This window comes from Arachis duranensis, chromosome 2 (genome assembly GCF_000817695.3).
Source record: "Arachis duranensis cultivar V14167 chromosome 2, aradu.V14167.gnm2.J7QH, whole genome shotgun sequence".
Taxonomy (NCBI): Eukaryota; Viridiplantae; Streptophyta; class Magnoliopsida; order Fabales; family Fabaceae; genus Arachis; species Arachis duranensis.
Genome location: NC_029773.3, coordinates 89,733,063 through 89,755,913, shown reverse-complemented (window position 1 = coordinate 89,755,913; position 22,851 = coordinate 89,733,063). Strand labels below are relative to the sequence as shown.

Here is a 22,851-nt window from a genome sequence, read left to right as displayed (position 1 = left end):
TAATAAAAATACTTTTAAATTATTTAAAAATTTGAAAAATTGTACACTACTTATAAACTAAGTAAGACGTTTTACGTTAATAGAAAATAGTGATATGACAAATAAAATTTTTTATGTGATAAATAAGACTCTGACATTGAGAAGTGAATAATATTACGTTTTTACGTTAATGAAATTAGTCTTTAATTACGGTTGAATATTTTTAGTATATTTTTAAATGATTTAAAAAATATTTTTATTAATAATAAAATTTAAAAATATTTTTATCAGCATCAAAATATTTCGAGTTAGCTTTTGGTGAGTTACCCTATAATAAATAAGTTGATATAGATTAATTAGAGTTAGATATAACTGATAAAATGTTAGCTACTAGCTTCTGTCCGTTTATGGATGTAATTATATATGTGCATGGGGCATGCATGCATCATCAAATGTATCGACCAAATGTATGTATCGATAATTTCTAGTAGGTCCTTCTCATCAATTTTATTAATTATTACTATTTTTAGATGGAGAAATTAAAGGGTACTTAGCATTGGAAAGGTCTTCACAATCTCGTGACTTAAAAATGTTGTGAACCTTAGCTCATCATGTTTGATATTCTAGGCTTTGTCTCTTTGGTTTCTTGTTGTTTCACATGATAAATTAAGTGTACGTGAGAGCTCATAATTTTTCCATGGGATTATGACTTCTTCAAGCAATTATCCAAAACTATATATAATAAACAGTATCAAAATTAAAGAATTTGTCATCTTAACTAATCTCATATTAGTTATTATTTTTATATGTTAACAAACATAAATACAAAAGAAATTATAAATTATACGTTAGTATTTATTACTCTATTAGAATTATTGGTGGATGGTGGTGAAAATTTAGCGACCATTTTTAGAACTGCCGCTAAATAGAAAGATTGTGACAATTATTAAAATTTAATTATTCTATTAATTTTTATATTTTTATTATATTTTTAGTTAGATTTTTATATTTTTTGATTGGGTCTCTGTATTATTTTTAATTTTATAATTAGGTCATTTTTATGTCAAAAATATTAAAATTAACATAATATTTCTCTTAAAATACATGCAGTCAAAAATCTAATTAGGTTTTTGATTATGAATGAATACTTTCAATTTGTGAAGAAATATTCAGTTAACTCTAATATTTTTTACATTAAAAATGACCTAATTATAAAAAAAATTAGGATAAAGTACTATGTTGGTTCTCAATATTTAGGCCAAATCCTAATTTCATCTTAACGTTTCAAACGTCCTATTTTTGTCCTAAAAAATTTCAAGCATGTTCAATGTTGTTCTATTGATAAATTTGACACTGATAATTAACAAAATGAGTGATGTAAATGGTAATAATGTTTCTAGTTAAGTCACATCTTCTTCCATATATTAGAAAAATATAACCAAAACCTTTTTTTAACAGTTCTCATTTTTTTTTACTAATTTTGAATCCTAACAATCAATCATCAACACTTCAAAATTAAAAAAAAAAATTATATTGATGATCGTTGGTGAATTAATTTTACTTACATAACAAAATCGAATGCTATTGACTCTTTAATATGAGAATTGTTTGTGTCAAATTTAATGGTAGGATAATATTGAAATCGCTTAATTTTTTTGTATTGAATAGGACGTTTGAAAGTTTTTGAGACTGAAATAAGGCGTTTGAAGTGTTAATGACTAAATTAAGATTCGACTCAAATGTTGAAGACCAAAATAATACTTTATCCATAAAATTAAAAATAGTACAAGAACTTAATTAAACAAATATAAAAATCTAATTATAAATTTAATAAAATTATAACAAAATAGTTAAACCTTATATTAAAAGGAAGTACTTATATATATGCACTAATGCTTATAATTTTACTATATTATAAAATTATTTACTTTAAGACTTAAATTATTATTTAAAATTACATTAATAATAATGATATCAATAACATATAAATTATACAAGCGTCAGATTTTATATATACCAACTTGCTCATCTAGAACATATATATTATTGTGATATTTAAACTATGGAATATTAAGAGGGACATAGGATGCCCTTAGTTAATGTCGTTGTGCCCTTAAAAGTGAACTTCATGGCATCTATATAGGTTCACTCGGAAGCAAACCCTCTTTTTTGTCATTACCAACTACGTTATCCTTCTTTTGTTTGAAGATATTTATTTGGCTTCTTTCCTTCTGTCGTTTAATTCGGATAAAATGGGACATGCATATACATATATAGATAGGAATTCGGCTATTTAAATCGGATAAATATGGGTAACAAAAAAGTAAAGAAAATTTAATAAGCAGTAAATATTGACTTTAGGTGTATAATTTATGAATTTTATATACATAACATTTTATATTTTTGAAATGTAAATATACATTTTAATGGATTTTAATTTTCTTTTCTTCCTAACAAAACTATTGATAAATATAGATCAAATTCTTTTAAAGTGGATAAATTGATAAAATTTTAAAGTAACTAATCATCCCCGGAATAAAATAATAAACTCACATATAATAAAAGTTATAAATTTAATAACAACTAAATTATTTTTTTTATTTTATCAATTTTCTCAAATTAGATTATTTTTTTCTTATGACCATAGTTTATCACTTTTATTTCTTAGTGTAGTGGGAAGTTCAATTCTTGTTTCTTTCGTATTATATTATTCAAATTAAATTTCTTAAGGTTAGTCTAATATATATCACTTTTAATAATGGGTTACTGTTCTACGAAGTAGCTATCTGAAAAAAAAGAAAAGAAAAAAAAAACATATTGAGTATTGACAAATACTTCACAAAACTACCATTATATTTATTTCCTTCAATATAGAGGGAAAAGGGGTATTTAAACATACTATTTTGGAAAATGCAGGAAATTAATATCTATCTACTGGCCCTATACTTGTTAAATTGCACTGAAAGGAATCTTCCTTTTAGTACACTACTTCAATTGAAATTGTTAAAGAATCACTGAATGGCAAATTGGTTAACAATAATATCGGACAAGTCTTATATTTATTTACCTGCTTACATATATACATTTATTTCTATTTATTTTATGTTCAGAAATTAATTTTCTAAAATCAATTATTATGTCACGAACAAGAACCTTCTTACATTTTCCCTTTGAAGTAACCAATTAAGTACAATATGTTTGAATTTCTTTGGCAAGTGTGATTTATAGTGGACCAAAAAAGAGTGTATTATATTTAACTAAGTATCGAGAATTAAATTTTCAGTTTAAATATTAAAAAAATGTAAAACTATATATGAATCAGTTTTATTTCATCAATCAAAGTGGACATTTACAAACTAATAATATGTTAATCGTATCGTGCCTTCTCAATGATGGACATCTCATCCGTCGTTGAAAAAATGAAAAAAAATGAGTTGTTTTTAGGTAAGATATTTCATGAGTATTTTTTATGTTTAATTTTGTGTTTCATTCAAAAGGATTTATTGAGGTGTCCTTTAGTCATTGGTTGCAATTTACTCCTAAACAACAAGACACATCTAAATAAGTACATTACATTGAGACACAAAAATTTATGTAAAAATAATGTTATATTATTTGATGTCATCATACTGCAATTAATCATAAAGGGTAGAACATTTTGATGTTGAGCAAGGTTAGATAACTAATAATTTATTTGAATAACATGAATAATAAATTTTAAAATTGATCTATTTCAACTAAAAAATATTACATCTCTATTTAATGTTATTAATTAAATTTAAGTTTAATTTATTCTTTTAATTTTATTATTTACATTGTTTAACCATGTTATTGGTTACTTATATTTTTTTATGTTATATTTTATATTTTTTTATATACTTTTTGAACTTTGTTAGGTAAACAATGATTTTTGTGAACAATGAATTTTAAAATTATTTTAATAAAATAAAAATACATTATACTCTCCAAATTATCTACCTAAATCTTAATATTAGAATAATCATCTGCACACCTAGTAAATTGAACATTCGATATATTCATTATTCATATTATTTAATATTTTGCATTATTTACTTATACTTTTCCATAATTTTTGTGTGAAGAACATTTTCTTCTAGACTTGATACATGGAGATAATCAAACCCACTTACACCTTATATATGCTAAAGTCAAATTTTTATTTAGAAGAATGAAAGAACAATAATTAATTTTAATTATTTATTTTGCTCATAAAGATTTTGATATATAATGTTATAAATCATTTAACAAATTAATATAAGAGCTATTTCAAAAATAATATGTCTATATTTATTATTATAGAAGACTTTATTAATATTTTTTTCTTCAAAAAAATTAATTTGATTGAAGTGTAAATCTTCAGAAATTTCTTTTTCTTTTATACTTTATTAATTTTTGGAATATTACCATGATGCCAAGAAGCTGGGGGTATTTTACCTAGTAGTTGTCTTGATATGGACAATATTATATAATTATATAAAGCCAAACAAGACCAGCTTCCAAAGTTGGTATCATGGCAGCACCAATTGCTATAGCTTCCTAATTCCTCAAATAACTCCTTTCCTTTCCTTACTTTTCAGTTTCACCCAAAAACCAAGCTCTGGAATTTAGTGAACAACACATACACACAGAATCTTCATTTCTATTCACTTTTTATCTTTTTCTTTCTTTTTTCTCTTTGTTTCTTTTAAATTAAATGTCAAACATTTCAGGTGAAGATACTAATAATAATAATGGTAGTTTCTCCTCAGAAGAACAACTACAGGAGAATGAAGAACAGCAACAGTTGCAATTACAAAATCACCCTCATCATCATCATCATCATGGTTCAAGTTCTTCTAGTGCTTGCAAAAACAACAACTCCACAAGTCAAGAACAAAAGCAACAAGTTGGAATCAAGAAGAAAAGAAACCAACCTGGAAATCCAGGCAAGTATATATACTCAACTATATACCCTGAAATTCATTCAGTTTTTGAAATTATATTCCACATAAAATAATTTTTACTATATATCCCAAAAAAATATTTTATTAATTGTTTTTGGCACCTGTGAAATTTTATTATTTAAAAAAATGTTTTTTTTAACTGTATAAAAAATTTTGATTGTATTTATTACAGGCGTCATGTGTCCAGATGTATGTTAAACACAAAACTGTATATAGCCACCACTTGTAATGATGATGGTGCAGTTTATTTTCTTAAAATTATATTCAATTTTAAGGATGATATTAACCAAATAAATCCAACACATAAAAGTGTAAGTAGTTTAGACAAGATAAAATTTTACCTTGAAATAATTATATATATGTGTGTGGTTTGTGCATCTTAATTACTAACTCTTCTGGTCAAATTCTACTATTCTAGGATTTCTAGCTTGATTTTAAAGGCTTAAATAGTGTTTTAGAAAAGCTTAATTAGTTGTTGCGTTAATTATTTTATTATAAAATTGTAAAGAATTATTATTATTATTATTATTATTTCCTTATTCAAATCATATGCATCCTCTTACTCTTCAATGATTGTTCTTGATCCTATATATAGTACATTTCTGCCAATCAATAAATGCTGAATCGATAAAAATTAGTATATTTAAAAATTAATATACTTATATACAAATTATATTTAGATATTATAATAATATAATGTTTCTGAAACAAATTAACAGACAAAATTGGAGATAAAATTCAAACGCGAGGAGAGAAAGTAGCTAATTATTTAGCATATTATTACTATTAATTCTTTTATGTGTACACTCTTTATTAAAAAAAAATGTTAGTATCCAACAGAATTTATAATGTTTAACTATCAATTAGCTATCATCAATATTTTTAATGGTGTGAGATGACATCTAATGATATAAAATTAAGTATTTTTTTTTATGATTAAGTGTTGGTCAAATTTTAACAAAAGTGTCGACTCTCTAGACTTTCTAAAAAAAATCATTTTGATATAGATATTTGTTCAACAACTAATATTTATTTTTTGTTTTATTAATTAAAAAAAATCTAAATATATAATTAAATAATAACAATCGTATTTTTATAATAAATAGTATTATATATTGTATCACTATTAATGTATGTATTTTTGCAAAGTGATGAAGATATTTAATTGATAAGATTGAATAAATTACAGATCCAAATGCAGAAGTGATTGCATTATCACCAACCACATTAATGGCAACAAATAGATTCATATGTGAGATATGCAACAAAGGGTTTCAGAGGGACCAAAACCTTCAGTTACATAGGAGAGGTCACAATCTACCATGGAAGCTAAGGCAAAGAGCAACAACAGAAGAGGCGATGAAGAAGAGGGTGTACGTGTGCCCCGAAAAATCGTGTGTGCACCATAACCCTGCCCGAGCACTGGGGGACCTCACTGGGATAAAGAAACATTACAGCAGGAAACATGGTGAGAAGAAGTGGAAATGTGACAAGTGTTCAAAGAAATATGCTGTTCAATCTGATTGGAAGGCTCATCTGAAAACATGTGGCACTAGGGAATATAAATGTGATTGTGGAACTATATTCTCCAGGTAAACATTTCAAATTTTGATAATTTTTTTTTTAGTTGATCATCTAATGTGTGATATCATATTTTTTTCATGGTTCTATTTGAGTAGGTTATAATATGTGATCACACTTTACAAGTTCAACTGAGAAAAAATATTGAAAGAATTTATTTGCATAAACATTTTCTATTTCTTTTTTGCACCTATGTTTGAATTATATGGATAGATGTATAATTATTTATGTGTTTTTATCTAACTTTTCATATTTTTTGAAATAATAATTTTATAATATAATATAAGTGTTTTTATACATGACCAAAGGTTTAAAATTTTATTCTTATTATTATAAAAGAATTTTAGTCTAAGGAAAAAAAATATAATGAAATTTAAGACCAAAAAATAAAAATCAAATAAAACCTTAAATCACTAAATTAGTAAAATTTTAATATTTTTAGCTGTTTATATCTTAAAATAATCTTTCATAGTGAAGTGAAGGCAATATTTGAATCCACCTTCAATGCATTTATTTGGGGAGGACTATACATCATAACTCATAAGTTGATTCAACGAAAATAATTTCTCTCTTTTAGTCTTTTTTCTTTGTCTTCTCTCTTCTACAACTATTATATGTAAGAGTAAAACTTTTAAACTTTAAAGTACAAATAAGTGAATAACACAAATCTTTATAGAGATTAAGCACATTATTCAGTATATTTTTCACTTGAGCTTCATTGTAGTTTGTGCTCGTAATAAAAAGATGTGAATGTGACAGATAACATTTATTTTCCATTATTTTGCATGTGGTGTGGTCTATTCTTCCTTAGATATGTCACTTCAATATATCTTAATATAGTTAAAATTTTCGGTAATTAATACTATTATCATCACAACTGTGACAGTATCAATTCTGCCAAACACGTATAGCACCATTGAGTTGTGATATTTGGCATTGACTCCCCCACTTTCTCGCATTAAATGTAGACAAATATGTATGAGAAAATTTTAAACACATGTAAAATTTATTATTTTTTATCAATATTTTTAATCATCAATCTAATTTGTTAATCTAATAATTCAATAATATATTTTTAATCAATATTTTTAATTATTATTAAATAATTATTTAAATTTTACTAATCTTATAATATTTTTCAATCTGTAATTATGGCTACCCGAGGTTGTTGAATTTTAAAAAATATTCCATATATTCATTTTATAAAATGGATTTTACAATTCCAATTGTAAAAATGTAGCTGAATTTAATATACGAAATAAAATGAATACAAATAATATATTTCTTATATTATAATTAAATATTGTTTTGAAATATTTTCTATCTTAGGACATGTTTTTTGGTATTTCCACCCACCTAAAACGAGGTAAATAACAAAAATAAAATATTTTCTTTGTCTCTATTACTATCTCTAATATTTTTGTATTTTACATTCTGAAACAATTTTCAAGTGGGCCTTAAAATTTAAGCCATAAAATTCAGTACTTATTGACCATTAGAGTGGTCCTAAATATTGTCAACTCATTTCTCTGAAACCATGCAGAAGGGACAGCTTCATAACACACAGGGCCTTTTGTGATGCATTAACTGAGGAAAACAACAGAATAAATCAACAAGGATTAACAAATGGGGTGCCACAAAACTTGCAAAATGAACAAGTCTCTGATCTTATAGCCACAATGCCCCTAAGCAACAGTAATGCATCAGAACTCAACAGCAATAACCATAACAATCCACTTAGAACACTCTCACAAGAGATTGTACCTGTGCCATTCAAGTCCATGAGCATTGGTGGGGGCATTTTCTCCCCAACAAGTTCATCATCAGGTACACTATTTGGTGGTCCAAAGAGCATGCACCCTCTTCCTACCTCTTCTTCAAGCCTTCAACTCAGTTCCAACAACTCCACTGGTTTCAATTACTTCCAAGATAGCAGCAAGAACTTGGGTCTAGTTTCCAGCTCAGCTCACATGTCTGCAACTGCATTATTGCAGAAAGCAGCACAAATGGGTGCTGCTGCAAGCAGCAGCAGCATTAACTCCCCCATGATGCAAAAACCCTTTGTTACTACCATGGCCGGTCCTGACCAAGTTTCTGGTGCTGCTACGGCTATGCAGCACCATAACCGTAATAACCCTCCTTCCTATGATCATCACTTCAATCCACAGGCTGATCAATTTTTTCATAAAAGGCAGCAAGAAATGCCACTGATATTTGAAGCTAATAACAATAGTAATGATGGGTCAACAACAAATAATGATATAGGAATGCTTAGCACAATGTTCATGGGAAGTGATCACAATACACAAGAGGTTGGTGCTACTAGTTTGGTCCATGAAAGAGACCTTGCAGAAGGAAATAACCAAATGGGGGCACCAAGGTTTGGTGTCAGTAATGACATGAAAACAGTTCATGATTTCTTGGGAGTTGGAGGGTCAACTTCAAGAGCTACAGGGAATTTGCATGAACCTCAGAGACATCATCATCATCAACAAGAACAACAGAGATTGGAATTAGAAGCATTAAGCCAACAGAGGTTACCACTTATTAATCACTTTCAGCATCACATTCCACATGGAGATTCAACTATGGAGAAATCTGTTTGGGACATATGATATAAACCATATCCAGCTGTTTTTTTAATGGGTTCGAAGAACATTAGAAGATATCTTGTCTATCAATTTGTTCGGAATTTAGAAAAAAAAAAAAAAAACAGAAAAAGAATTTCTGCCCAATGAATGATTATTATCTAACTCTTGCTCGTATCATATCAATGATAACACCCTTTCCCTCCACCTGGAAGAAATAAGAACACTAAAACATTACAAAATTATACTTCCTTGGTAAAATATTTCATTTTCGTCTTTTCTTTAAAAACGATGCAGCCTGCAGAAAGATCTTGTCAACTTCATCAAACTTGGGTGAGTCAACATCCTTGTCTGTACTTTTTGAATCCAAGGATATCTGTCTAAGATGGTCCTCAAAGACATCTGTTTCTCCATCACTTTGATCTGTTAAATTATCAAACTCATCCAAATAGAGAGGCTTTTCATCCTTCACTAGATTATCTGTATCTGAATCTGTCTCAAAGATATCCGATAAATTTTCAAGATCTGAATCCAAATCCGAGTCAGCACCAGTCTCATCCTCATCTGGGAACTCAATCTTATCATTTATCATTTGATCAAGTTTATCTGAGTTCTCTTGCTGGAAAAATTTAGAAACAGTTCTATCAGACTCAATCCTCTCCTTGCCACCTTTATGGAGTTCCTCAATGGCATCTATGTTACTTTCAGTTGTGCTGCTTAGTTGTGCTCGAAGAATTTCAAGTTCTTGCTCAAGTCGAGGAATATATCTCCGCACAGCTCTAAGGCCATCTCTATATTTGGATTTATCCAGTGCCTACATAAGATGAGATTACGAACAAGACAGAGTAAGAAGAAGCACCAATCTACTATGTACTTGAGTGGCATAATAAAGTAAAAGTAAGAGTTGTAATATAAAATTAGGAAATGTCGACAACGAAAACGAACTAGAAGTTTAGGAGTAGATCTTTAAACACACACCATAGTGTAGCCTGATGAAACACTAAATTTATTCTTATTCAGAAATGACTACACTGAACGTTAGACACATTACCTTCTTCCTTGAAAGAGTGATACGTGGAGACATAATCTCTGTTGGTGGCTGAGCATAATTTTTCCCTCTATACATTATTATTGTGTTATCTTCATGAATGTCAAGTACTATCCCTCCAGTCAGTCTTGCCAGCTCTTTTGCAATCTCCTTGACCTCCTCTGGCGAAAATGTCTTCACCACCACCTTCAAAGTCTGATGCTTTTTCCAATGCAGATGCATGTTCAAAATCACACCTTGGTAAATTCCTCGTCTTCCAACAGGCACATAATTTTTGCATTTGAGACCCATCTTTAAGAAGAAGAAATGCTCTTCTGGCGTCAATATCTCAGGATCATGGGTCGCTTCTGATGATTCTGCAGGCTCAATCTTCTTCAAGGCTTCTAAGAGTCTCTCTTCCTTTTTCCGAGCCTAGAACAGTGAATAAAGCATCATACACTAATTACTTGACATTATACACATAAAAGACATCGCAATAAACTAAAATTATAGGTGTTAAATGAAAAAGCTATCTCACTCTTGAGAAAAGTAAACATGGAAAAGAAAGAATCTGTTTCATTCCATGTCTTTGTATAGTATATCAATTCAATCTGGCGCACATAAAGAAGCAAAAAATAATATCGATCGTGGAAAACAATGAAAGCAGTTGACTCATTTACGTTAGAAAAAAAGGAATTTACCTTTAACAATTTATATAACAGTTTTTCCTCAGTTGTCATCCTCTCATACTCCTTCTTCTTCTTATATCTAAAGAACTTTAGCCATCTTACAACTGCTCTTTTCCCCTTCAGTTTTTTTCTCTTTACTTGGGCATTACCAGAACCATCAGCATTTGAGGATTTTTCAGAATCCTGGCGTGGTTCTATGGCCTTATCATTATTCTTGAGATGTGGACCTGAATGAAAGCTTGTGACTCCCAAGAAAGGATGTGCTTTTACATCATAGTGGCGAAAAGTCGGTTGCTGGCCACAAACTGTATATATAACATAGTTCAAGCTATTGCAGTGTTAGGCAATGTACAAACAAATAATGTATCTAAAGTTTTGGCTTCGCATGTGAGATTACAGCTAACTGAAGTTGAAAATAGAGAGGGGAAAAAAATTATGAGTAATACATTGAAATATTTGATCACATAAGATCATTGCCAAACTAAAATAAAAAAGGGTGAAACTATAACACTACTCTAAAAAAGCTTAGCTAGATATATTATTCTGTCATCTAATACATTATAACCCATTTTCACCTTAAGTGATAAAAATGAAAGGCCAACCATGTTGGAACTCATAACTTATAAATAGGGCATAGCTGATGGCTATTTGCATTCTAACTAAAAAGCATCCTATGTGTTGTTTCAGAATATTTCAAAGGAAAAACATATGATCCAAGTGTCAACAACACAATCAAAATACTAACTATGCTTTTAATCATTATGTCAAGTAGAAAATGTACACAAATCATAGAAAATGGCAAAAATATTCAGAGATAACTATTCATTTCACATCTTTTTGCATAACAATAAAATTTTCCATGAGAGGTACCTTGTTTTGCGAAGTAAGGAACTACTGGAGAGGAAAGGTCTGACAGTGAGAAGCAAAGACTTAGAGTAGAGATTCTTGCGCAATTGAACTTTAGCTAGAGCTAGTGATGATGCTAAAACCTTCCCCAGCATTTTTACTTATCTGAATTTTGCAGTGTGTATTGAGCTACTGATCAATTTTCAGGGCATTTGCGTAGGCAAAAACCATTTTAAAAAATAAAAAGGAACCAATTGCAATCCTGAGGGCAGTTAAATTCATGGTTATCAAAATTGAACTAGTAATTGACCCGGTCATACGACCAGGTCACTAGGTCATACGACTAGGTCACTGGTTCAACTGGTAGGTCATTGATTCACCCAGTTGACCCGGTCATAATTAAATAAAAATGTAAAATTATAAAAATAAAATTAAAATCAAAAGTTAAAACTTAAAATGCATGACTTCATAAACATATTAATAACAATCAAGTATCAATTCTTAGACATATGATGCAAAAAGAGATAATAAACCAGTCACTAGTACAAAATATTTTCTCAATTTAAATGAACAAGGGAGAGCAAAAGATAACACAATCAGTAAATCAAATCCAAGGGGTTATCTCAAAGTCAGCATCTATATCTTCATTGGACAAATTTGAAACATCTATATCTACATTTGTGTCTTTTTCACAAATCAATAAATAATTCATAATAGCAACTGAGTTGTGATGGAGACATTTTTTAAATTCTAGCCCAAAAAAAAAAAAAACAGAGAGCGTGGGAACAACAATTTAACTGAAGAATTTTATTATGAGTTGCACAGAGCATGAACCTCATTTTCAACATTCAACTATAATAATTTTCAGCAACAAAAGATTTAGCTCAAAATATGATTTACAGATTTACAGCTAGACAAAATTTAGCTAAGTCAGCAAGACAACAATAGATTGATGATAATCAGTAAGAAATTCAACTCTGTGATGATTTTCAAAAACAAAAAAATAGTTCAGTGATATTTTCAGCAACAAAAATCAAGGTGCAGTAATGAACTACAGCAACAAAAAATTTAGCTAATGATTTTTTCAAATAGACAGCAACAGATTCAAGGTTCAGTGATGATAATCAGTAAAAGATTCAACTTTCAGCAACAAAATCAAGGTGAAGAGATGAATTACAGCAACAAAATTGAGCAAAAAGAGCAGGGGAATTTGTTGAAACTCACCAACTCGGGGACCAGCTGCTGCCGGCGAGGAGGAAGCTGATGGTGAGGCTCGAAACAAGAAGACGACAACGACGACCAACCCCGGGACGTGCTGCTTCTGCCGCCGCCGGCGACGAGCGCATGGAAGGCGCCCGACTGAGTGCGAGACGGTGAAGAGACAAAGAGCGATGACGATGACCAGCCCCGGGACCTTCTGCTTCTGCCGCCGCCGATGACGAGCGCAGGGAAGACGCGCGCTTACTATGAGGCGGTGAAGAGACAGAAAGCGACGACGAGCTTCAGTGGAAGACCGGAGACGAGAGATGAGAGAGGTGAGCTTGAGTGAGAGAGTGACGAGACTGAGACACCGAGTGGTTTTGGCTTTCCTTTACTTGAAAACGACATCGTTTATAATTTTAAAAAAATTAACCATGACCTGGTCCCACTTATGAAAACCAGCCGGTTCAGCGATTTTGCTTAAATCCGAACGGACCAGACCGATTTTTTGCGTGTCTGATGTAATGATTTTTAAGCAGTTTGAACTTTTGAAGGGTAGCTCAGCCCGGTTAGACCACCAGGTTTTTGGTCAAATTGGGTTTGATAACTATTGTAATGTTAGGTTTATAGAGTAAATAGCTATTTTTTTTTTGTTTTACCCAAACAGTATCTTCCAATCCGAGAGGTTAAGGACTAATCCGTCGCGGATTTGAGTTCCATTTAAGGGTCTACCGCTGGCCAATAAATTGCTGCATGCACAAAGTAAGGTTCGAACTCCCGACACTTGCTTAAACAGACGAGTGAGCTGACCACTCGACCACCTCAAGTTGGTTAGTAAATAGTTATTTTAACACCCGAAAATTTTAACTTTTGATAAAACGGATCTCAACATTTGTTTTTAACAAAATGACCCTCGAAAAATATATTCCATTTTATAAAGTGACCCTAACGTTTAATCATTAATTTATTCATCCAATCAATAGTTAAATTTCAATGAAATTATTTAACGCTCTCGTGCGACAGAGTGTAACGGGCAAGTGAACCGAATTTAGAAAAATTAAGAATAGTACTAAATCAATTACCTTGAAAATAAAAAATTAGAACTCATTTGATAATTAAATTTTGTTAGAAATTATAATGTTGGACTAAAATGGTAAAATAATTTTTTTTTTCTAAACGGTCCCTAATTCAAGTCATTAAGAAGCAAAATGAGGGCAATCTTGTTAAGCGAGTTCTACTCTTACATTTTCATGAAAGTAAAACTAGATTGGCATAAACTTTCAAAGTGTCTTGATACATCTTCTAACACTGATAAAATGACCAATGTTAAATTTATCGAAATTTATTTATTTATGAAAAAAGATAGGGCCAGCTATTTGTTTGGTGGTTAGTACTCAGTATCAGGAGTGTCACAGTCACTCAAATTTTTGTAATTAAGAAATAAATTTTCTTAGAAGGTGAAAAGTGTTGTCTTAATTTCTAAGATTTAGTAATAATCAGAAGTAGTAATAAACACGATTGAACTAACTCACAGTCAACCAAAGCTACAAGGTTCTCAAAGAGAGATCTGTAATTGTTTAACTACATTCATTCAGTAGTGTTACATGGCTTCAAGGAAACTCTGCAGTGTGTTCTGTTGTTGTCATGGTAACATAACTTCTCATCATAAATAAATTATTGAATTTTCCGCAACTATTGAACCCGCTTCCAAAATATTGGCTATAGAATAATACTTAAAAAAAAAACAATTTTTTAATGTTAATCAGCTTAACCTTGTGCATACCAAAATGCAAGAATTTTTCTCTCCAATTTTCTTGAATGTGTCTTAACTTCTAACCATGGCTAATATGTGAAAATGGTTGCCCCAAACGTAGCTGAATGCCAACATGAATAACACTCGAGACAGCTTTCAAAACCTCTCTTTCTGCTTGTTTTGCTATTTCCATTGCATCTCTGAGAGTAAGTCAACATAGGTTACTACAAGACACTCATTCAAATTACATGTCAAACTCATCAAAGTTAGGAAATTAAAATTTTACCGAATTTGGATTTCAGGGGGCATGGAAACCTCGATTTGAAGGACGATCTTGCCTTGAAACATGTGCCGTGTTACGCGCTCAACTGAAATCTGAAAATACAAGTGATTCTAACTTCAAAACTCAACTCAAATTCCACAAACAATGGAATAGATTAAAATGTTACCTGTGGGAAATTCGATGAGATTATATCAGAAACAATTCCTTCAATGTTATTATCCTCAGCAGAAGCAATACTTCCATGTTCCTTGTCTTCACTCCAAGAATCTTCTTGTTGATCTGTTGTGCTGGGAGAAAGACATGACATTGCAGGATCTACAAGAGAAATTTGATAATCATATCAGCTACGAAATTGATATTAAAATAAATAAATCAATAAGATTCTTCCTTGGGCAAAGTAAGAAATTTATGAAACTATGAAAATTGAATATTAAGACCTATGTGTATGAAGATTTCAGCCACAGTTGGATGGGACTTGTGAATTCGTTTTCGGACATTTTCACCAATGTTATGTGCAGCACTAACACTAGAAAAAGGATCAACCTACAACCGGAAGCTAGCAAGTCAGTCCCGGAGATAGGATCATAATGCAATCGAATCAGGAATCTCCAATGCATAATGCATGTGACATAACATACGATTCGGGAGAACAAACCTCAATATGTACATCAAGATATAGATATGAGCCAGCTCTCCTTCCTCTTAAGCGATGACACCCCTGCATACAAATTATTGAAAGAAAGTTTTGAAACAATAACCAGAAATGAATACAACCTTGGTCCATAAAATATGCAAAACAGAACTAGAAAGCACGGTGCATACAAAAAAATGGAAACAAGAATTTCATGTATTTATTCAAGTAAAAAGGATGACATTATTTGAGATATCACATGCAAAGTCCAAAAAGGGGAAGAAAAACCTTGACGCCATCAACTTGCAATATTGTTTGTTTAATAGGATCCAAATGCTGTGCTGGGATTGCAGCATCCACCAATTCCAAGATACTGATAATCAGTCATAAGGAACATGTTGATTGGATTAGAAGTTTGGACATAACTAAAATTGCATATAGATACTTCTGGAGAAGGATAATCTTTTACCAACTCCCTTCACAGGCACATAGCAAGCAATGAAAAACTGAGGTGGAACAGATAATTATGAACCTTACCTTTGGTAACCAGTTTCAGCCCCAGCTTTTAAAATCATGCCTGACACAAGCAGTCCTGCAAGGGGATCTAGAAACTTCACTCCAAGAATAGACCCTCCTAAAATGGAGATGGAAGTCCAGGGTCAGTGGCTGTAAGCAATAAAAAAGACATAAATCAAGTTTAGAGAAACAAATCCTGTGCAAAGAGGATATGTATACAGAGGCATGACATCTTATGGCCTTTCAGAAATTAGATCGAAATGTAATTTTAGTCCCTCAAAAGACAAATATATGCATACTTGTATAGTTGCTAAGATTTAACTTTATCAACTTGATCCCTCAAACTACAAATTCCAACTGATTTAGTCCCTTTACCTTATAATGATGTCATGATTATACTAATAGCATCAACCTGTCATAACCGATCACTATTTAACCCAACAAGGCAACAACACACCTCTTAGTGCCTCGTAATCTGTGACATGTACTTAGCCAGTATCATAACAGAATATACCAAAGAACTAAAATGAATAACCTTTCAGAAACAAAGTTCCTTAGTCCTTACCAACTCCAATGAGAGCAACTACTGATGAAATAGCGTCTGCTCGATGATGCCATGCATTTGCTTTCATCAGTCCACTACCCTGCTTCTCACCAGCTCGTTTTGTGATCCAGTAAAGCCTAACAATTCACAAGCACCTATAAATACTGAGGTCTTGGAGAAGGAACAATATGTTACATCCCCAACATTTAAATAAAATACAGAATCTAATAGTGGACATAATCAAATCATACTTAAAATAGTTAGCACACTGCAAAGTTAACATACTTAGAATAGGTGACTAGAATAGGAATCAGGAAAACAGGGCCTCTTCCCAAGACATGTGCATGTTAAAATTAAATAATATCATTACCCTTCTTTAACACATATTGACAGAATAGTCATATTCAAAGCAAGGATAGGATGTTCCATGTCGATGCCATGGTGATGTCCACCATGTCCGTGACTATGCACATGTTCATGTGCCACTGCATGGCTAACCATTTCAGGGCCAGATGAGAACACTCCCTGCAGATTGATAAGAATGCAGTAAAAAAGATGTCTTGCAATCTATTTCCAAAAATGGGGGAAAAAGGCTTATTCAGCATTTATTTGAATGATTTTGGTCATACGAATAAGTGAAGCAACAAAGACAATGAAGTAAAAAATTATTCAACTATTGAAGTGTACCATCAAAATATCAACCGCATGCCATGCAATGCCACCTGCTGTTCCCAAAAGCATACAAGAGATTCCCAGAGCTCCCAAAGTCTCGAACTTTCCATGTCCTGAGATAAAATGATAGAGAAATGTAATCTTAAAAGACATAAAAAAAACCACATGAAAGAATCAAGTCTTGTGAATCTTTACTAAATAAATAAATATCAACAGCAACCATGCACTACTCAGTAATCTAATCACAACAAAATATCAGGAAAAGAATTGCATTATGTGATACTCCTCTGTTCTTATAACCGCGATCTTACATGTAACATACAATCGTATTCAAATGACCTCTACATTTAGTAATGAATAAAAAATGCCAACATTTAATGTCCATGCATATGGATAAGAAACAATAACTTGAAGCATATAAGAGATAAATGGAGTAGCATGGAGATACAAATCAAGTGACCATATGGATGTTCTTTATCTCTAGGCGCCTTGGCAAGTCTAAAAGATAACAAAGCTATGCCACTCAGAACCTGCAGTGGAAAAATGACACAAGCTTTCAGGCGACCACAAAAGAATAACCACTGCACTCAAAAGAACAAGAGGTTCCACACTAAGCCCTCTTTGCTATGTTGTAAGGGCTATTTTTGCCTCAGCCTACATGAAACCTCCAAAAATTACAAGAGCATCACATTTTATTGTTTCCGACAAGTTTCACTTATCTAAGTAAAATTCAATAACTATTAACCACTTTATCAAATCATATATAGGCCAAACCGGACTTGGAAGAGACTAATCTCACTAACTAGAGAGTGATGTCAGAAATAACTCAACTTGAATTTCCAAATGTCATGACTAGAGGGTTTATTCAGGTACCATGTACAATAATTTATTATTATTACTATAAATAATCATAATAAATCACACAATACATCACCACATCAGAAATGGAATGAGCTGCATCCGCGATGATTGCAGTGCTCCCGGAGACATAGCCAGTGAAGGCTTTTCCAGTGGCTAACCCAATGTCGGCAGCGAGACCCAACCGGAAAATATTCTCCCCCTCCTATCAATCTCAGAATTAATAGAACAAAAAAGATGAGAATCTCAATTATCCATAATTCATACACTCGAGTCCTAGTACACACAAATCCTGCATAGCTATCCATAACAGCAGAGAAACTAACCGAATAACTGACACCTAACTACAAGTAATTTACTATAACTGCAGAAACTAACTTTAACAGAATAACCAACACATAACATAAATGCATACCATAACAGAAGAAACTGATATTAACAGAATATAACTAACATCTAACTACTCAAAACTAACATAACATGAGAAACCAATTAACGAACTAACTAACTTGCTAATTACATCACGAGCGATGAAATTACCTCCTTAAGATCCTGAGATAAGTGGTGGTGGTGATCGTGGTCGTGATGAGAATGACCAAAATGCTCTCTTCTGGGGATTCTGAACGCAGGATTCTCCGAGAAAATAAAAATACTCTCTTTTGGATAGAGATTCAGAGATTTCTTTGCCGTTGTCCGATTTTGCGAAGATGATGAGAGTCTGGCAATGCAGGCTCTGTAAATGGGATTCAGATTGCGGAATCTAAGTCCCATGTTTGTGTGTTTCTTTCTTCCCTTATCGAATTTTTAGGGTTTCAAAATTCAATTGCAATTTCTAGTGCGTTTGATTATAGAAGCTTAGCCGAAGCTCGCAACGAAGCTTAACGTCTTGTATGATAAGAAGAAAAACTCTCTTCTTTCCCATGATGTGGATCTAACGCAATTGTGGCAAATACGACACGTGGCAATACGAGGTAATTGCCATTACCATAGCCACGTGCTGCGAATCTTATTCCCACAAGTTCGCTAATTTTTATTTTTTTTATGTATGCCTACAAAGAAAAGAAGAAGAAATTATTTATCATTTATTTGATCAGCCTAAAATTCTTCTTGATTATAAAATAAAGGGAGGGTATGTACTTTTTTTTTTTAATTCTAAGATATTTATAATATTTTTTATTTATCAAAATATTCTTAGTATAACAATTTTATGTCAACAATTATAAATAACAACTACTATTAACAATTATTTAAAAAATAAAATTGCACTTCAATCATTATATCACTTTTTAATTTTAATATTAGAGAGATGATTGTGTTTTGCATCGTTAACAAAGGTTAGTGTGTTTTATCCGGTTATAGAAATTACATCCTAAAAAAAATAGAAGATCACACCTACAAATTTCTTAATTTTAAATTTAACTTTTTTTTTATTTATAAATCTAACCTACCGATTTGTCTTATAAAATTAATATTTTACAAGAAGATTAAATATTTCATAGAAGACCTACCTTCCAAGGTCAAGGTGAACCCTGAACAGGCTAGTTGACCCATTACTATAACAACTTATAACTATACGGAAGACACATATATGCAGAAACTATAGAATGGCTCATTCTTGGATTCAAAGTGCACCCAAGGATAGGTCATCAATGGTTTAGTTGTGGATATGATCAACTATACTAAGTCACATTAGTTTTATATATTGATTGAATAAATGATTAAAAGTATAGATAAATAATTTATTTATTTTAATATACTTATGCAAACGAAAACTTCTTACCTACTGCGGACGAATTTTTTTTAATATAATAATTACCGGATTTGGATTCTCTAAAGTTTGAATTTTACTTTAGAGAGTAAAGTGTGATTTTTTACTATTTATTTTATAGGTGGGATCAAGAATGAATATGAAAGAAAAACTAATCAAGAGTAGAAAATCACACTTTACTCTCTAAAGTAAAATTCAAACTTTAGAAGATTCAAATCCAATAGTTACCAGTTATCCATTCTTCAATAATTTAATTGGTTAATTAAACTTGCATGTTCAAGAAACCATAACAAAAGTTGACAAAGAAAAAACTAAAAAGAATCAACAAAAAATAAAAAAATTAACTAAATACTACAATAGTACAATTTAATTTGTTCACCAACTGCTAACTCCTAAAAGTACATAAATGATGAAACAACTAGAACTTGAAAATAGGGTTGAATCAAGTTGAATTTAAAATAAAGTTCTTTTAATATTTTGTTTTTGCGGAAGCTTATTATGCAGAATTTTTTTTTTATTTTATCTCTAAAATCAGAAATAAATAGAGAAGAAAAAAAGAGAGTAAACAGTATATATCCTCGTTCGATTTTTAAGTGTCATAAAACTTACATCAAGTCTCTCCACCACAACATTCATCTACTATCTACTACTAAATTTCTTAACACAGCCTAACAACTCAAGTGTTGTCCTAACTTAGAAGATAAACCTAAACAGATTTAAACACACCAAGTACTTTCTCAACTTGTCAAGAAGAACTACTCCTAGTTCAATAATTCAAATACACAAAGTTTTCAATAACTTTTTCATGCATCTCTCTTGTCTTTTTTTTCATGATTTTTTTCAACTCATATATTCATCTTTTTTTTCAATTATAGAAGATGACCATAGATGACCGTGACACTAAAAATATGAATGAAGCACAAAATAAAGGAAAATGTTTCGGCTCAAATAGTATGAGGTGATGCTCAAGTGTGACTCTATTTTTCTTCTCTTCAAATGTTGAAGTGAGGCCGGTCTTTATAGATGCAGCTTGCTTTTTTAATTCTTCTTCATTGCCTCTTCTAATTTTTTGTACCTTCTTTCCATTGAAACAGTCTCTATTGGCATGCAATCCTTTTTTCATTCTGCTCCACTAATTCTGTTTATTGAAAAGCTGCTCTACTACTTCTGCTGTTTTTGGATTTGCTATCTTTCTTAACATGCGTAGTATTTCTATTTTTTTTGCCATTACTATTGTACATTGTTCTGCAATTTTGTTTTGCTCTACCACTTTCTAAACTTTGCTTTACCAATATCCTTAGAGTAGTAGAATTGTCCCTGTATCTTTGTTGTTTTGCTAGAGCCACATCTATCCCATAATATTACCAAATATTACTTTACCTTTTTCTTCATTTATTTAAACCATGAATATTCGGATCTCTCTCTTGGCTTATATATGTTTTGATTTGTTTTTCATTAACATATAATATGTAAATAGGCCTGCATTACTTAGCACATACATTAAACATATTTGGACTTTAATCCAAAAAATATTTATCATCATTTTATATATCCAATATCAAACTTAACTCAACAAGGAGAATAGTTAAAACCTATACTATAGTTTCTCCTAAAGTCATCTTATCCTTTTTACCAAAAAAAAGTTTTAATTAATTATTTATATTAATTTATTTAATATATTTTTCTATACAAAAAAAACAATTATTCTTCTACGCACGGTATGTATATAAACTATTTTCTAGAATGACATAATAATGTGAATCAACACAAACCCTATATAATCTTATTTAAAAATACTATTTATACATCAAAATCAGACACTAAAATTAACTATTAATGTATTTATATATAAATACATGTGTAATTTAATTTATTTTCAATGTGTATTTATATTTCAACATATATTTTATACTGATAGTTGACTTTGGTAGATTTTGGTATACAGCTAGCAAAGTATTTCAAAAATATTAGAGAAAATGACAAATAGGTCCAAACTTTTTGCCCCGCAGACATTGAAAAATACTTTTAAGTCCTGACCTTCACAAAATTTGGACGGATCAGTTCCTCCGTCCAAATGCCTCCGTCAGGGACTGATCCGTCTAAATTTTGTGAAGGTCAAGGACTTAAAAGTATTTTTTAATGATCAGAGACGAAAATGTTTGCGGGGCAAAAGGTCAGGGACCTATTTGTTCTTTTCTCAAAATATTATTGAGCTCTATTTTGTCTTATTAGATTGTTTAATTTTATAATATTTATTATTTCTGTGGTTAGTTATAATAACTGCAATTTATATAACTGACAAAGTTAGTTAGTTAGAATAAGAGTTGGTAGTTTTAGTTAGTTACCAGTGATTGACACGTGGAAATTGTAGTTCAGTTAGTTAGCATAGTAGCTCTCTTGTATAGAAGCTTCTTTCCTCTCTCTTCCAATGGAGATTGAAGCTCCTAGTTCTATGTAATCAATGCATGAATAACAGAAACTCAAACTCTCCCTCCTCTGTTTCTTCTTTCTGTTCCTTACACCACAAGCTTCTTGCTTTTCTTCCTTTCCCTCAATCAATGCAGATAGATTACCTATAAATACCACTCTTCACTCTTCACTTCGGTTCTCTCTACTTTCACTCTGCTCTTCTCTCTTTTCGATAACACGCTCTGTAAGTAACCGCGTCTTCTACAATCTTTACTCTCTCTCTCTCTCTTTTTTTGGTCCTTCAAGTTTTTATTTCTCTTAGTTATTCAATTTCATTGAAACGCGAGCTTTTTTGCGTTGATTGTATATAACCTGATGTTTTTCGTTTCTTCTAGGGTTTGATTACTACGTGTGATGATTGTGTTACTGTAATGCCTAATTAATAATCATCGGTTGGTTTTAAACTGGAAACTGCATGTGCATGGAGTTCATTTTGTATTGTTTGATTGAATATGTTATTATTTAGAAGGTTTGAAAGTTGAA

General features: G+C 30.9%; 3 protein-coding genes across 5 annotated transcripts; 1 reads left to right on the top strand and 2 right to left on the bottom strand.

The window, feature by feature from the left end:
* Positions 1–4,693: 4,693 nt before the first annotated feature.
* LOC110278066 (zinc finger protein JACKDAW-like) lies at positions 4,694–8,776 on the top strand (the record flags this gene model as incomplete). Its single annotated transcript, XM_021135984.2, has 3 exons — positions 4,694–4,925; positions 6,133–6,535; positions 8,068–8,776. Coding segments are annotated over exons 1-3 (1,344 nt in total), but the record flags the coding sequence as incomplete, so codon positions are not given.
* Positions 8,777–9,046: 270 nt separating this feature from the next.
* Positions 9,047–13,234, bottom strand: LOC107475925 (uncharacterized CRM domain-containing protein At3g25440, chloroplastic). 3 transcript variants are annotated; one of them, XM_052258029.1, is made up of 5 exons: positions 12,899–13,234; positions 11,699–11,936; positions 10,841–11,156; positions 10,164–10,571; positions 9,047–9,926 (listed from the first exon to the last, which is right to left on the bottom strand). In XM_052258029.1, the coding sequence occupies exons 2-5, from the start codon at positions 11,827–11,829 to the stop codon at positions 9,378–9,380; spliced, it is 1,404 nt and encodes a 467-aa protein (XP_052113989.1). In that variant the 5' UTR covers positions 11,830–11,936; positions 12,899–13,234; the 3' UTR covers positions 9,047–9,377. The 3 variants fall into 3 exon arrangements, with proteins under 3 accessions (XP_052113989.1, XP_015951093.1, XP_020991647.1); XM_016095607.3 differs by having other exon boundaries at positions 11,699–11,839; XM_021135988.2 differs by lacking the exon at positions 12,899–13,234 and having other exon boundaries at positions 10,841–11,133; positions 11,699–11,837.
* A 1,192-nt stretch (positions 13,235–14,426) lies between these two features.
* LOC107475924 (metal tolerance protein 2) lies at positions 14,427–19,017 on the bottom strand. Its single transcript, XM_016095605.3, has 13 exons — positions 18,672–19,017; positions 18,208–18,336; positions 17,734–17,803; positions 17,289–17,386; positions 16,972–17,126; positions 16,623–16,738; positions 16,079–16,175; positions 15,830–15,914; positions 15,566–15,628; positions 15,348–15,453; positions 15,077–15,225; positions 14,914–15,002; positions 14,427–14,827 (listed from the first exon to the last, which is right to left on the bottom strand). The coding sequence occupies exons 1-13, from the start codon at positions 18,900–18,902 to the stop codon at positions 14,707–14,709; spliced, it is 1,509 nt and encodes a 502-aa protein (XP_015951091.1). The 5' UTR covers positions 18,903–19,017; the 3' UTR covers positions 14,427–14,706.
* Between the last annotated feature and the right edge of the window lie 3,834 nt (positions 19,018–22,851).

Excerpts from the sequence above, each read along its gene's own strand:
- LOC107475925 (XM_052258029.1), bottom strand. The coding sequence starts at position 11,829 with ATGCTGGGGAAGGTTTTAGCATCATCACTAGCTCTAGCTAAAGTTCAA. Across the intron at positions 11,157-11,698 it reads TCCTTACTTCGCAAAACAAG|CTTGAACTATGTTATATATA; the intron begins GTACCTCTCATG and ends ACACTGCAATAG. Across the intron at positions 10,572-10,840 it reads TGTTATATAAATTGTTAAAG|GCTCGGAAAAAGGAAGAGAG; the intron begins GTAAATTCCTTT and ends TCACTGTTCTAG.
- LOC107475924 (XM_016095605.3), bottom strand. The coding sequence starts at position 18,902 with ATGGGACTTAGATTCCGCAATCTGAATCCCATTTACAGAGCCTGCATT. Across the intron at positions 17,804-18,207 it reads CTCATTCCATTTCTGATGTG|GTTCTGAGTGGCATAGCTTT; the intron begins GTGATGTATTGT and ends TTTCCACTGCAG. Across the intron at positions 14,828-14,913 it reads CCCCCTGAAATCCAAATTCG|AGATGCAATGGAAATAGCAA; the intron begins GTAAAATTTTAA and ends ACTTACTCTCAG.